This window comes from Corvus moneduloides, chromosome 8, assembly GCF_009650955.1.
Source record: "Corvus moneduloides isolate bCorMon1 chromosome 8, bCorMon1.pri, whole genome shotgun sequence".
Classification (NCBI taxonomy): domain Eukaryota; kingdom Metazoa; phylum Chordata; class Aves; order Passeriformes; family Corvidae; genus Corvus; species Corvus moneduloides.
The window spans coordinates 7,383,496-7,400,259 of record NC_045483.1 but is presented as its reverse complement, the minus strand read 5'-3'; the positions used below and the strand labels follow the sequence as shown (position 1 = coordinate 7,400,259).

Genomic DNA, 16,764 nt, shown 5'->3' with positions numbered 1-16,764 from the left:
ATGAAAGCACATTATTGTAAAGGCCAGTGAAAATATAACTGCAAGCAAACTTTTGCTGTTGAAATCATAAGACTAATTCATCAGAATTCAAACAGAAGGGAATCAAAATGCTGATAAATTATAAAACAAGGCAAATATGCAAATCCTCTTTCAAAATGATTCACTTTCTAATAAGGCTGTATTCTCATAATCAATAATTTGTAGATGCAAGGTATCCCTGTATGAAACCAAATTTATTAGTGCTGTTTGCCCACCTTTTGTGTTTGAGCATGGACAAAGCAGTAAATGTCAAACAGCCCCTTTGGAGTTCTTATATAGAGTGGATTTCTGTATTTGAATCATAGTTACTGGCAGTTGTAACTTCATGCTAAATGTATAAACTGTCAGAAAACAAAAATGTTAAAACTTTTCCTATTTCCTCTGAATATTCATAAAATGTGGAAGAAATAACCTGTGGGAATAATATGATTCTTTGCATTTTGAACCAGGTAGAAGTTTGAAAAAATTAATGTAATCAAACACCAAAAATATCCAAATTATTTTTAGGGACATGTTGAGAGCTACTTACCCAGGTGAAAGTAGCTCCTGTGTACTGACCCTCAGAAATGGCCATATAGGACGTAAAGGACATGATATGGTTAAAGTAACCTGTGACTGTATATATTTGTAATTCAATAATGCTCAGTTTAATAATCCACTGAGTGGGACTGTTCAGTATCCTTTTGCCTATCATCAAGCTGTCTTTGCTGCTGGATTTTCATGTTGCTATCTCCTAATACAAATATTAGGGTTGCACATATGAAAAACCACAACTGATGCTGTTCTTTCAGACCCATATCCCAGCACTGCCAAGCTGCTTGTCTCGAATTCCAGACTGCATTTTCCACACAAGGATGAAGTTGTGGGCATAAGGAATGGTTGTACTGAGCAATCAAAGCCAGATTTCCTACTTCATGAGAAGCTCCAAACCCCTCCTAACCTGGTGAGGAAAACACCCTTCTCTTCTCCAGATGGCCTTAGCTGAGGGTTTAGGTTCTATTAGCAGTGTACAACATTCCCTGTGCCAAATCTGAATGGTTTTTCTTAGGCACTGCCAAAAGCATTGAACACTGGTGGAGAAAGTTCTCCACAAGAGCAGGGGAACTGCATTGGGGGCATTATCCAGAAGTTTTTCCTGTAGTACCTTTAATAACTTCTGTAGCCTGCCTCATTTCTGTGTGGCTGGGAAGGATCAGAGAATCCTTTCAGGTCATCGCATCCCGCCACTGCTCTTGTACTTCACACCTTTGTGGTCTTTCAGCTCACCTTCACTGACAGGGGTCTGATCTTTGCTTCACAGAAAGGAGCTGCCTCCTCTGCAATGTCCCAGGCTTCCCTGCTGTCATCTGGCATTTTGAACCTGTGCTAGAGCTAATATTGAGTGGGATCCTTACCCAGATGAAAACAGAGAAGGTTTGCTGGGTCCCCAGTTAGATGGGAGAGAGAATATAAATATTTCTCTGCAGAGGTGAATATCATCTTGAATTCATATGTGTTTTTAAAACAAATCTGTTTAAACGACAAAGTTCATGTAGTCAAGAAATATCTTTTTCCATGTTAATAATCAACCAACCACCACAGCCTCAAGTAAGAAAATCAGAACTCACATTGAAGGGTTTGAGCATTAAATTTTAGAATATTTCCCTCAACTCCAAATAAGTAGGGAAAATTAATTAGCCAAATCATCATTGTCATGCTCTTTTTATGGAGCTCCTGAGGGAAAGTCCTTGCTTTGCATGAACTGAGATAAATATAGGTCTGTTGAGGAAAATCATTGAGATGTGTGGCACCTTTGACTCATAGATAATATCTTTGTTTTCTTTTGTCTCCTAGTTAAGGATGTTATTGGCTCTTTTTCTTGGTAAATAAATTTCAATTAATGAAATTCCAGCTGTCTACACCACCATAACAATGTGTGAGATTCAAAAGCATTTAACAGATGCCCATATTAAAAAACCACTAACACATAGCAGGTTCCCTGACATTTTAAACCAATACAGCTGAAAACAATAGCAGAAAACAAGTCCACATTGTTGAAAAATTTAGGGCTCTCTCTAATGCAGGTAAAAGATAACTGTGCCAAAAGGGACACATTGTGGCAGAATATAAAAATGTCTGCTGTTTTCAGTTTTGTTAGAGGAACATCATGAATACGTTGTGCTGTATTCATTTGCTCTTTAACCAAACTAAGACTGCATATAAAAAGGGGCCAATTAAGATTCCAGGTAAAACATAATACTGTCTCTTAAGTTTTTGATCTAATTAATCACTCCTAATACCATGTGAGAGTTTCTAAAAAGTAACAGTCAGAAATTCTGATAATTTATTTGTCCCTAAGCATTTTAATCTGATACAATTATTAAAAAAGACCCCTTTAAGACTGCCATAAAAATCCTATTAGTAGTTCACTACTTAAAATCCTACCACCAAAGTTAAGCCTGGGGAGGAAGTAAAGGAATGGGAAAGATGACCTTGACTTCGTAAAGCTTGCAGTATTTAATTTGGAAATGGGCCATATTAGAGGAAAGCAGGTAAAAGCAATATGCACGTAATTCCAGTGTGTAGAGAGACTGTATGGAAATACACTTTTGGAAGTCCCTGCTCATTCTGGTGAAGTAATCATTGCAATATACGCATTTTAAAATTCCTGCTTTCATTTGCTCATGTTAAAACAAATGGAAGGGTTTTAAGAGAAGAGGGAAACCGAATGCTGTGTGGAAAAGTGTCCTTTTGTTCTTTTTGTTTCTTTCTTAGGATTTACTGTGGGCAGAAACAGTAAAGCTGGCTTTTCATCCTTGCTGTGAAAATTCCCCACTATGCAGTGCTAACACGAGGCCAATTTTCCATTTGAATCCATGTAAGCCTCTAAACAGCAATTTAAATGATGCACAGTGCTTGTGATCACATCCATAGCAAAGGAATGAATTCTTAACATAAAATGTTTTGTGAAGTTATATCTGTGTAGGGTCCTTCAATGCTTTCCTGTGCTTCACTGTGATTTAAGTTATTGCACTGTCAGTGTCTTCAAATAAGCATGGCAAATTCAAATTTAAAGTCTGTCAGTTGGAAGGCAAATTCTAACAATTTACTGATAGCAATTTTACTTTAAGATAGCTCACCTATGTCCTAACCACATACAGTTACAATAGCAGTCCACTAAGTCTACTTTTTTAAGGATTTAACTGCAAAGGTAAATCACTGTGTAAGGTGGATGTATACAGAACAGAGTCTGTGGAAAGACAGTGACTGCAAAACTGCTAAAAATATATTTAGCACATTGCTTCCTTAAATGAGGATGAGGGTTGTTGGATCAAAGCAAATGAAAGAAACTAAACGTGGCTGGAGTGTTTGACCCAGCTGAAGTGGCTGTTCAGACAAGCCTTCCATTCCTGTGACACAGAAGTGCTGTGCTTCCCTCTGACTGTGTCATTGCCACAATCCTGTACTTGGCTGTCCTCTCTGTTGTAAATTAAAATAGATGAAAGCTGTCGAGCCAAGCCTGTGATAGAGGCTAATTTGATGTGATATAATTGATGAACTCTAAATCGTCCCACTTCTCTCTCTTGAAACAGTCTGACTGGAGCTCAAAATGCCAGGGTACTTTGATTTACACTCTGTCACTTTTATATTGAAAGTCTCAGTGCAGCAGCAGTGAGGGATTAACTTCTTCACAGTATTTCTTTCTAATCTGTAGAGTATGCACACACACAGACTGGTACAATCCTTTGTAGGAACAGTACAGGGAAAGTCAGATTTCCTTGTTTGCAGCTGCTTTGTGCACAAAATTATTAAGATTAATAGAATAGCAACCTGACTTCTGCTGCTACAGATATTGCCAAGGTAGTCTCTTGGAATTAGAGTTCTGCTTCTTATGTTAGAACTGAATTTTAAACTTTTTAGGGTATTTAATGCTTGAAAACCCTCTATTTCTGAAATTCTGATGTAGCTGAAATATTTTAGGAGATTAGGCAGGTTCTTGTCCCTGTAGCTTGCTAGGTAGCAGTTCAACTCTTAAAATAATTCCTCATAGAAACGCTACAAGTTTCAGACTTTCTGCTATCATCCTTTTCCTTATTTTTTTTTTTTTTTTTTTTTTTTTATTTTTTTTTTTTTAACTTTCCTCTTCAAGATATTTGAACTCAAATCAAACAGTCTTGGTTCCTTGGTTTCTTTGACAGGTAAGGGATGCTCAATGGCTTAGTTCTCTAGCAGGAGTGGAAAGCTTTGCCATCAACTTACTGCTCAAGTATTCTTGAGTAACCCCTCTCAAAAGTGTAGCATCTCACATCTGCTAAATCAGTTGTTTCAAACAGAACCAACCTGAACACAGGAGAGCTGCTTTAATTCACATTATTACGCTGATCAGACAGCAGAACTGCATCTGTTTCAGAGCCTCTTGCTCCCCTGCACAACGTGAGCTGGCTGTGCCCACATGCCTTTCCCACCAGCAGTGTGTGCCAAATTCTTGCTGACCTGAATGTACTACGTATGGTGAGAAAATCTGTGAAGTTTGGAATATATTTTTGGCTAACTCTCAGATTTCAGATTGGTATCCTAGTTTTATGTTGATTATCCAAACCCCTTGTCACTGAAAATGCCAAGTGGATGGGATTTGTTTTAAGGAATTTCTGTACAGTCAGAGTGACCAGACTTTTTTTTCTGATCCTGGCTATAACTTAAAACTCTGTCTTTGCTAATGATTTGTAATTGAATGGTTGGATGTGGAAAATACTGGGTATCAAAGCTTCTATTGGATGTAGCAGTTGAGCTAAAAGTGAGGCTCATTTTTAATGAAAAGGGAGTTAACAACCACGTAACACAGGGTCAAAATTTGTAAGGATTGTATAGAAAGCCTTTATTTACCCTAGACAGTAGCACCAGGTACTGTAACATGACCATTCAGCTCCTTACACCGGGATTCACATGGGCCAGGGCATTTCCATCCTGAAACAGGCAGGAACACTGGTAAATGTACCTCTTTTTGGTCCCCTTTGCAAGGCACTGACAATGATGGTTATTCAGCTTAATACTCTAAGGATTAAAGCTTGAAAGAATATAAAGGCATCAGTCAGTCATGGTGCATCACCAGTTTACCTTTCTTAATGGTAATATTGTTTGTGCATTAAGGAGCTTCTAAGGGATCACTTTAGAATCGTTGTATGATTGTCAGTGGTGCTGCACTTAAAAAGTTTAATTGTCACTTCATCAGTGTACCAGTAACCTCAAATAATAGATTTTTTTTTTTAATAGAATTAGAGGTAATAATAAAGGCAAACTTCACCTTTGTTGGAGTATAGCCCAGTTTTCTTGCTCAGCACTATTATTTTTCTTATTTTATAATTTTTGTACATGTTATGATTTAATTAAAAAATGAAGGAAAATAAATATAAGCCTTGAATTCAACATCATCTGGAAAGAAAATCTGAAGATTTTGGTCACTTGAAGTCAGTATGGGGCCTGGGGTCCAAGTATATTTGAGAAACTTCAGCTTTTTATAAATTGGTATAGCTCCAATTCAGTCATTATGATTTGGACTGCAACTTTTCACATCAGTTCACGTAAGAAACAAATCCATTGTCTACCTTTTTTTGTCATGTAGGTTAAAAAATGCATTGACATTGTTTGCAAATTAAAATATGCTGTCCTCTTTAAAAAAGTTCTTAAGTATCTACAGTGAAAATGGGGTACTGTATCAAGTGATAAAGTAGAAATATGGGTAGGAGAATACTTGCTAAATATTTTCAGATTTCAAAACATGATTAAATTTATTTTAGAGTATTTAGAGGATTGGTAGGCAGATATGTGATCCCAGAGCCTGTCAGGGTTCTGAGATTTCAGATATGACAAGTGGTAATTCCTATCTTAGAAAAGAAGAGGGCAAAAGAAGGACTTGGCAATTAGGCACCAGCCAATTTATCATTAATTCTTAGGAAACTATTGGGATAAATAATTTTTACATGGTCTATAGAATGTAGAAAAAAGCAAAGATTTGAGAGGCATTTAATGCTGTTTTTCCAAGCACAAACTGTGTAAAGGCAAACCAAATTTCTTGATACAACAGATGAACAGACCTTTTAGACAAATAGGAAGTGAATGTCAAAGTGTATTCTTGAAGTTCTTGGTTACAAACTGTTCATTGTAGTAAGGGAAAGGTGCATCAAGTGGGCTTCTGCAGGGATCTGATTCTGGTGTTGATTTAAGAGGCAGAAGGGAGCAGGAATGGCAAGAAAACATTTACATACCCACATTTGTTTACAGTTGACAAGGTTGAAGGGAAACTTCAAATTTATAAAGAACTTCTGCAAAACACAAGAGTTTTGGGGGAGATTTCTCCTCACTTGTAGACAGAGCATGGTCTCCACTGCGGACAGTACAAGAAGCAGTTGGCTTTAATTTCAGCATGGAGATTTAATTTAGGTACTCTGGACTTCTGGAGGGACTGTGGAACCTCCACCACTGTGGCCTTTTTAAAAAACATAGATCTGCCAGAAGAATCATGATCACACTGCCCTTGCGTAGGCCTGAGGCACAGGGGTGTGGACCAAGTGATCTCATGACCCCTTAAACCCAGTTTCCTTTACCAGAACATGTTTACTGTCTTTAAAGCAAGTGGAATTACTTTAGGAAGAGCTGGGAATTACCAGCTTGACATCTGTTTATTAAAATAAGTAACTAAAGATAGTTTTTAACAGTTACAATAATGATGGTTAATATTCATTTCAAAAAGCTGTAGCTTAACAATGGTGATAGGAAGGGCTGAGATTGTTATTTTAAGGAAGGTTCACACTGTGACTATTTCACCCATAAAAATGGTAGTTATATTTTTAAATAGTTCTTTAGAAGACATTTTGAAAGCATTATTTATGTGGCACGATTGTAGATGACAGAGTTCCAAGGAGTAGTTTGCACCATACAATACTTGACTCTCTCTTTCACATTCTGAAATAATTTTAAGACATATTTTAATATATTCACTTATAAATAACTGTCCTTAGGCAAATACAGAATGTTTTCTGTGGAAACATTTCAACATCTATAATTAGGTGCTCTGACTCTTTTCTCTGTACACAGAATTACTTTGCAGTACAAGCATTTTTAGAAATTTTCTGTCAACTGAAAATTGCTCTGCTAGCTAACAGCAAAATACGCAACAGTTTGCTGAAATGATTTTTTAAACCCACTCAGGGATAAGAGCACAATTTGAGGGGTTAGCAAGGCCTACAGAAAGACTTAAGTACATCTTTAGGATCCTTTATAATGTTCATGGTTACAGATCTGTGTAAATGTGCAACATGGATTCATAGTGATCTAAGTGAAAGAGATAATAGGATTAGGTCTTGTTTAGCACTTCTTAAATTTTAAAGCAGTAAATTGAATTTTGAGTTTATTATTGATTCTTAGCATCCAAAAAGTCTCCCCATGCCAAAATAATCCTTAGGGACAAAATATGAGGGATCAAACACAACTTAATTGTAACATGATCCCCCATAAATTACTGGCAAATGAACATCACTTAGGGCACCACTTCCAGTGTTTTAGAGACTGGAATTCTATTCCAGTAGCAAAAAGTTCCAAAACCTGAAGTCACAGTATATTCACATTTTGCTCTTTGCTTGCTAATGTGCAATACGTTAAATATCCGTTCCTTGGATCTAGCAACAAAATGACCTTTTCAGGGCTCATCTTTTTTTTCTCATTCTTGATTTGTTCAAGGGAAATTGCAGACGACTGGTATTTGGTTTCCAAAAGGGATACATAAAAACTTGACCTTTTGGAACTGTTATTTTTTTGGGATGTTTACACTGTATTTTAAGTACGTCTTAGCTGTTGTTTGCTGGACTATGTCTAGTTTAAATAACCCTTCATTTTATTCAGTGTAAAGCTAGGACAAAAAGTATAACTCCTCATTTTTTTCCCCATGACAGACCTTTGTATGTGCCTGAGAGCACCTTTTCTTCAGGCAATTTTAAAAGAAAGTGACATGGAATAGGCCCTGGTATCTCAGGAAGTTTCCACAGACTCTATTTTGCAGTGCAAATAGCATGTTATACTATGTCTATCATTGTAATATCTCATTGCCTACCTGAATGCACTCTTGTGTCAGGGCACTTTCCACTTAGCATGGTGGGAAATGAGGCAGAGGGAAATGATTGTTTAGGAAGTTCATGATGGAGGGAATGAACAAATTCAGATTGTCAGACTGCTGTCAGAACTATGGCTGTTCCTGCTGCTTGGTTTCCTTTGCCAGCTATTATCCATCTCTTAAAATCACTGTACCTCATGCAGTTATGGAATGGTGAGCCTATTTCACCTAAAACCCAACAAAGAAGTTTAATGACAATGATATGCCTTTCCAGTGAAAGCAGCTGATCTGGAAATTAACCAAGTCAAATAGTTTCTTCAACATGTAAATGAGAAAATGCTCTCCTTTCCAGACCTGTAAATAACCAATTTAATCTGAAGAGATTTTCAACTCCAAGAGTTACAATGAGAAAATTTACAGAGAAGGGAAGCTTTGTCCTTTGCAAATTAAAGTGAATAATCAGAACTTCATGGAAGTATCACTGTGTATAATTCAGTTTGAAAATGAGAACTTAAGATTTGGGAAGAGAATTAAATTGTGTTTCTAACTAAAATATCTGTGAACCACTCAGATGTGTGTAAGTCCATGTAAGTTACTTCTATTGATTGGATGTGGCAGTAAGAATCCTCAAGAATATTCAATGAATGGGTGAATTGCATTGTTTAGAGAGTCTCTGGTTTTGCAGGGCTGTCCATTTACATACAGTCTTAATTTTTTTAAGCCTTGGAGCTTGTCAGATGCTGTGTGATCAGAAATTCGTGCAACTCTCCATGAGGTTTTGACATTTTTTTCTCATTACAAATACTTTTCCTGTAAAACTCAGATTTAATGCATGGCATTATTAACACTTCTGTTGTAGCCTTTTGATGTTACTCACATCAGCAGTTGACAGTACAGAGGCAGAAAAGGAGGTGACCAAATTGTAACTGCAGACAAGTCAGAGCTGCAGGATGAATAAACAGAACAGGAATTTCAAATTAGACATTTGGAAAATCCTTGTCACCAGGAGGGTCGTGCAGCACTGGACTAGACAGCAGTTTTCAGAGAGAAGCAGAATTATCATTTTCCTGGTTTTGAATACTCACCTTGACAAAGTCATACATGTCCTGGTACAACGTTGATAGTGATGTGATCTGGGAAAAAAACCAAAGCCATCTAAGAGGTGAAGGAAGAAAAGCTAGAAAATCTAGACAGTTGCTGTTAAAATAATAGACACCTGTTCAACTGCTCTATCCTTATCTCTGGAACAGTGTACTGAGACTTCCTGGCTCGGTTTGGTAGTCAGACATCTCCTGAACATTTTTTCTGGTGTTTGCCACCTCTTGCCCCTACCCCAGCTGTCCAGCTGCCCCATGACCTTGGGCGTGCACACTGGTCACTGCACACTTCATGGCACACTCCAGGTACCTTTGGTTGCTCATGGGCTACAGAAGCCCATTAGAGGTGCCAAACAACAACAGAAAGATCTTTGAAAGGATTGCTCTGTTCATCCTATTATGGCACTAGAATGGCTTCATCCTTTTCAGCTCTCCTAATCTATCTCTCAAGAATGTCTGCTGCTGTATAACAAAGAAAAAGTACACCTGTCCTAGTTCCTAACAACTCATGCACTTTATTAGATTTTTTTCCAATTAGGGCTTTTCCAGGGCAGTTACACTGGAAGGTGAAAAGCATAGAAAAAGTAGTGCTAGTCAGAAGAACAGTATCTAATTCCACATGAGAGAGCAGGTCTTAAAGAAAAAAAAGAAAAGAAAAAGAAGCAAAATGGTAACATTTCCTAAAATACAAAAGACTTGAAACGTGTCAGCCTGAGTCTGCTGAAATACTGTATTCTGTTAATGTTAACTCACCGCAATATGTATTTTGCATTGACTGTTTTATTGTGCATTAATAGAATATAGGCATTAAAATATTTGGAAAGTGATGTTATCAACCAAGAGAAAAAATACCAAAACATTTCTACTTAAATAAGAACTTTGCAACGAACCCATTTCCATATAATAGCATACAAAAGATGCCATGGAACTTTTTAATTTACTCCAAACTGCTTTGATCAGGGGAGTAGTATCCCCCATGAGAATTTTTTTGATCAATGGTAAAATTGAATTGCATTCCCGGGCACATACTTTCTTGAGATAAACTTCTAGATGGGAAAGCAGGTCCTATTTCAAAATACTGGAGTAGGACATCAAAACTCAAAACAACCATAATCTACAGGCTAAGATGTCTACATGTTTATTCAGAATCAGCTGAAATGTGTATTTCCATGAGAGGAGAAATAATTATCCCAAAATGGTTGGGTTTTGAAGAAATATTTTAAAATTATATGGGTGTTGAATGAGAAATTGACCTGAATGAGAAATTTATAGTGTCCTAGCATCTTACTGGTCTTCACTGAAGACAGCTATAATTCTGTACTTTACATGAAAAACTCTTTAATAGGATATAAATTAATACCTTGGAATTGCTGCAAAATAATGATGCCTAAAAAAAATTAATCTTGTCAATAATCTTGTACTTAATGAGATTTAAAATTATGGTAGAACTTGAAATTAGTTGTCTGCTCAGTCAAATAAATGCTCATTGAATTTCTCAGGCTTATACTGGAGAAAATGATGTTTTTAATTTCCCAGACTTTTTAGTGAATATTTAGAGATGTGCCTGCAATGTTATAGATTAAATTTGTGATAAAATATTCAAATATTACATGTTAATACTATCTGTTTATCTGATGTCTCCAAGTGAATATCCCTAATTACTGGAGAAGTATGGGTTTGGGTTTTTTTCCCTGTTCCTTGGTTTTGATGAAATCGGGGTGGGGAGAGGGGGGACATGGGGATTTGAGGGTTTTTTGATCTCTTTGACTGCTGAGAAGGTAAGGAAGAGCTTTTTCACCCTTCTCATAAAACCCTGGTTCAGAGAGTTTCCATGTTCCTTGTCCTGTGGGTGAGTTACAGGAATTCCCCACAACTGGAAGTTCTAGAACTTTTGTCCCAATATTGGTACACAGACAGTTGCAGATGCTGGGAGGCAGTGACCTTTTCTATCCACAAAACTGATTTTAAACATCACAGTATCTTCCTGTATTTCTCTTCATTGCATCTTGTATTTCCTGTCCTGCACCTTAGAGCTTTAAAATGGTGAAGGGAAAGCAGAAGTGTTTCGGAGTAGAGCACTTATCTTTGATGTGCAAGTGCTCAGCTGCCAAAATCAGCAGCGCTTTATGGGCAGCTGAACATTTTAAAGTTTTCATTCTTGTTTACAGAGCTAATTAAGAATCTTTGTAGTACTCTTTTCAAATGGCAGACTATCAAAATTACAGTGGCTGTCTTGTGAATGAAAAGGTTTTGTTGAATGCCTGACTGGGAGAAGAGAGGGAGAAACCTGCTGGCCTTAAAAACCAGAGAACGTAGCAAATGTACATTTCTTTATAATCTGCATTAAATAAATCTTTTAAATAGTAGTATGTGCATTTGGAGCATAGGTTGTTCTGCTCATTAAGTATTTTCCTCAAGCAATTCTGTTTGTTTAAAACAAAGTGTTTGGTTTCCCATTAAAAAGTAAGCACTTGCCAATAGCTCTGCAGACTTAGAATACTGTAATGAGTTCCATGTGGCAGGACTGGTGCTGTTTTCTCTAATTTTTGCTATTGTAGGAGGAAAAGGAGCTACATATAGTAATTTCAGGATGTAGCGACTCAGTATTTTATGCTTTAAGTTTTTGTGGTCTTTGCTAAGTTGTTGGTAGGACTGGAGGGTCATAGTAGTTCTTTGCAGCTGTAAAATCTTTTAGTAAATTGTATTGATGCAAATCAGTGTGGATGTAAATCCTAGACAGAGACCACCAGTTTCATGTCTAAGTAAAGGGTTAAAAACATAATTCTTAACCGTCTAGATATTCATACTTGGCTTTCATTTATTCTCAATATAAAACATGCAGTTTTGCCCCCAGACATATTGATTGCCCTCTTGGTGTGATATACTGGGAGCCTATTTGTGCAGGGTGCTTGCTGACAAGCACGCTGCATGGCTGTAAAATCCAGGCCTTGGGAATGTACTGGCTGTGCACTGAGAGGCAACTGCTCCGTGTTCATTTGAACGTTACAAGCGCATCTTTAAATTTCTAGAGACATTATTAAAATGCAAGTTGAGGCAAAATGCGTAAGAAGCGCTACAAAATGAGTTTGTTGCTTTGTGACAGACCTTAAATAAAGAGTGTTTATTAGTGAGCTGCTGGCAAATATTTGCTTGCATACCTGTTATTATTTCAAAGGCTTTCACGAACAGTATGTCACAGTGCTAGTGTCATTTAAATTCAGGCACCACTTTCAAATGTTTTAAGCTTTCCAGAGATAACAGGGAGAAAAACATTAAGAAAATGAAACAGATCTTTTCTAATAAATCATTTTTGCAAGCACTTTGTCTCTTCAAGATGCTGTAACATCCTGTTCAGCTGAAGGAACACACCGCTTGAATTGCACGACTCATTCACCTTAAATATTTAATAATGCTTTCATTAGTTGCACTGAACCAGTGGGGTAATATCTGTAATATCTAGTGCTGGTCATCATTTTTATTCATTGTGGTTTAATAAGCATTATAATTACAGGCTGAGGAAGAAATATGAGTTAACTTTGTGGTTTTGCTTGGGACTTCTGTCCATGCTGGTGTGATTGGAAGGGATTATACAAGCTCTGTGAGCGTAGCTGAGTGTATTCCAATATACTGGTGCAGAGTTCCCAATCCTGACACATTATTCTTCATATTAAAGTAACTGCAGAAAAGATCCTTCATAAAACTGAGTCCTGACACTATTAACTCCATCTGCCTTAGTTGTGAAATACGAAAATTTGAAGGCCAAGTGGACTTGCTTTTGCAGGTGTTCTAATGTATGCATTATCAGTGGAATTAGACTTCAGCTATTTTTACCAACTCTTTCCTGTATTTTCTTGCAACTTACACAAATAGCAAAGTTATTTAGAGAGAACAGTCAGTTAGGGAAGCTTTCATTTGGAGATTTTGTCAGAGTTCAAGCTAAAAAATCATTTGTAGGCATCATAACCTTCTGTGCTCATTTCTCGAGTAAATATAGATGATTATGATTTAGTATAACTTTCTCACTGATGTCACAAATATGACTGTGTGCATGCTGTTTGCATTCTTATGTTTTAATGGGAGGTATAGTAGGGCAGACTGATATCTGGTACATTTTTTAATGTTTTGTTAAAACATCATTTTTTCCTCATCAGCAACTTATGCGGGAGCGACAGCAGATGGCCAGCCGCCCCTTTGCTTCTGTCGATGTAGCACTGGAAGTAGGAGCTGAGCAAACAGACTTTCTACGAGGGCCATTAGAGGTAGGAACAGTGGTGCTGACAAGGGACCATTGTGATTTGTGTATTTATATTGCCAGTCTCATCTGCATCTGCTTCTGAAACCAAGCAGCATCTGATTACCTGGAGCTGATAAGTCTCAGCTACCTCTGTTATGTCGTTTCCAAGTGACAGAGTTTTAATCTCATGATGTAAACTGTACCAAAAGCCGCTGGAGAACCTGTTAGCCTGGGCTGGAGTGACAGTCAGCTCACCTGGCAGTCCTATCATGATGGATGTGAGCTGAAGGAATGCAGGACTCGGGCATTAAGGAGGCAACAAATGTCATGCTCAGTCCTTCAAGTACACTGTTCCATCTAGTTAACATATGTCTTAATTAACAGAGTTTACAGAAAACAAACAAACAAACTAAAGCACCTTAGAATCAAAATTCAGTGTTGTTTTATATACAGAGGTTTGAAGCATACAGACTATACTGCATGGGTTTGTTTGTAGGAAATAGCTATGTTACTGCATTTTTTTATTGCAATTGCAGTACATTGCAACAGAAACAGTAACATGCAAAGCAATATGATATTGGAATGGTGTAATAATGCATGAAATGGGATTCTAGAAGTTTAACCTGAAAATAGGGGGAAAATTACAGTATATGGATAATAATGAACATCTAATCCAGGTTCAGCTCTTGGGAGAGATGATCCTCTACTCCTTTATTTACAATATTGTGTTTACAGTTATTACTTAATCCTATTTATGGTGAGACCTGGGAATGAGGTGTGCTAGCTCTGAAATCTTTCAAGATTGTACTCTTCATTGCTACCAGTTCTTCTTAAATTCAAATCTTCTCTTAATTTTCTTAATAATCAATCTCGATGAAAGATTAAATACAATCTACCAGATCTCCAAAGTCCATGGAGAATGAGCAATGAGAAAAGCAAATGCATAGCAGAAAGAAAAAGATTCAGCTCTTGAGTACTTATCAAACTGGCGTGCTCTGTTCTGCTACTATACAGGAAGTAATCACAATTGTTCTTACTATCATAATTTAAATATTTGGAATAGATGGTGAATAAAAATGACATATCTCTTTGAAGAAGCTTTGTTATGTTCTGTCTAAATACTAGACCTCTTGCATCCTTCACCGAAATTACTTTACTTTTGTCTCCTCCTATCTTGGAACAGAAGACCTCTCCAGCTCCCTGAGCTGAGGACGCATTACACTGCAGTTAACTTTTAACTTTTTTGGAATGTGATTTAATTTTCTCTGCACTGGTATCTTAAGAAGATTTTTATCTGTTGTCTTTTCTAGTGGAGGCAGTGAGTGGAAGATGAGGCATCCAAACTCTTAATTTTGTACATACTGATTATTTAATTAAACTTTAGAAGTAAACATCACCAGTTAATTGCTACACTTTCTTTCTTGTGTCTTTTATTTAGCATTAAAAGAGGTAGATCCTAAAATATTTTAATGATGTTTTACAGTTTTTATTACCTTCTTTTTTTCCTAGCCAAGCATTTTCTAGCAATTGTTTAGAGTTCAGCATCCATAGTGTTTTTTTCCTAATTCATACATAGTTATACACAGAATGAAGTCCATTCAAAATTTCACTGGAATGATAATACACTGATATATATTCAAAGAAGCCATTGTGCTGAGGATTAAATGAATATGATTCAAGTATTGATTGTCCTTTGGTATATATTCTGTAAAAATAAAGGAGCTATATTAAGCTTCTTTGTCAAAGGACACTAAAAGTTTTAGTTGCCATTCTGTTCTTCATATTCTGCTCTTTTGGACTGAGGGGAATCCAAGTCACACATTTCCAGGATGTAGTGCTTAAAAATAGAATAGTATGAAGTGGCTGTAAACTTCATTTTGTTGTATTAATTTAGAATCATTAAACTACTTTAATAATTTTTTCATATCTGATGCCTATTGCGAGGCCTAAAGCTAGAGATCTCTTGTTAAATAAAGAGAATATACAGTAACTTCAGAATGTTCTGCTGGCATTGCAGAGATCTTGCACTGATATACCAGGGCTTCCAATTTTAATGATGGTGCATTGCCTTCCCTCTCCTCACACTTTTATCGACGTCGTGTGTTAGTCGCTGATACTTTGGACGTTGTTGTTATACTTTTATTGACGTTGTAATAACTCCGACACTTCCAGTGACACCTCATTGATTCGTGGGCCCTTTGGGTACTGTGTAATGTCACTGAACTCTTCCAGACAGTGCTGCAAGTCTCCCATTCAGCTGCACAGTAAAGCTGCTGTTCATTAATGTCACCTGCCTCACGTGGTGGTGGTTTTGTGTGGCTGGTGTTCTACATTAATACTGATGCTCTGATACATGGCAGTGTTCATATATCTGCACATGGTAATGCCAGGATGCTGTTTGGTTTGCCTCTATATTCTGCATTTATTTGTAAATATCCACAGCAGCTGTTTCACTGTAGAGGTTTAGTTTGCAGTAGTAAGGCACTTTTTACCCAGAGTTCAGAAAAAAATCTCCTAAGAGTATAAATACTGTACTGAAAAATGGTTGCCTAGTTTAGATACTTACAATACAACTGATAATATTTGGGTCTATTTTCAGTTAGCAGCAATTTGCAACAGATGAAAATAAAATCCTGAAAACACTACGGAGGAGAGTTGAACCTCTGTTATTTTGGAGTCTTTATCAACCAGTCTATCTTTCTTAATGTTTTGCCAACAGAATGACAGTATCTCAATATTAACTCCTTCAAATACTTTAATCTGCATTATATTCCACCTCTTCCCTGCTTTCTGAGTGGTTTTTTAGGCATTGGCAATAGCCTTTGCTCTTACCCATTGAAACAATATTATTCACCAGGCTTTACCTCCTCAGGACACCTTTCTGGCATTAACGAGTCTCATCTTGTCATCCATTCTGTCACATTGTCTTTATAACAACTCTTAAATGTTTTATTGTCAGTTTAAACTTAACATGAAAGAGAGTAGACTTCGTTTTTTCCTTGGCCTCCTTCTCTCCTGTATCATACCAACCACTACCTTACTAATGATATTGGTAGCATGTTAATATCCTAATTCTAAATGTACCAAGTAATACCCACTCCTGTTCTGTTATGATATGCATGATATCAATCTCATGCAGAATTATATTTAACCCATGCTAGTCCTAACCTGCATCTTCATCTGCTTCCATTATGATTTCAATTGCACTAAGAAGTGATGAAGTCTGGGTGAGCCCTTACAAGGAAGGTGAGGCTGGAGGCAGGACACCCCTTACTCTTCCTCCTCCCTCCTGGGGGGAGCAAGAGCAGTCT

The 16,764-nt window shown here is 37.0% G+C and overlaps 1 protein-coding gene across 5 annotated transcripts in view; it reads left to right on the top strand.

The window, feature by feature from the left end:
* Positions 1 to 16,764, top strand: part of ATRNL1 (attractin like 1) — a 442,356-nt gene that overhangs the window by 311,342 nt on the left and 114,250 nt on the right. For 3 of the 5 annotated variants that reach the window (XR_004241537.1, XM_032116251.1, XM_032116253.1), the window contains exon 27: positions 13,371 to 13,478. The exons of the other annotated variants lie outside the window; for them this stretch is intronic. Coding sequence is in view for 2 of the 3 variants with exons in the window: in XM_032116251.1 (XP_031972142.1) it covers positions 13,371 to 13,478 (108 nt within the window). In the remaining variant the exon portion in view is untranslated. The remainder of the gene's footprint in view (positions 1 to 13,370; positions 13,479 to 16,764) is intronic. 5 annotated transcript variants of the gene reach the window in all.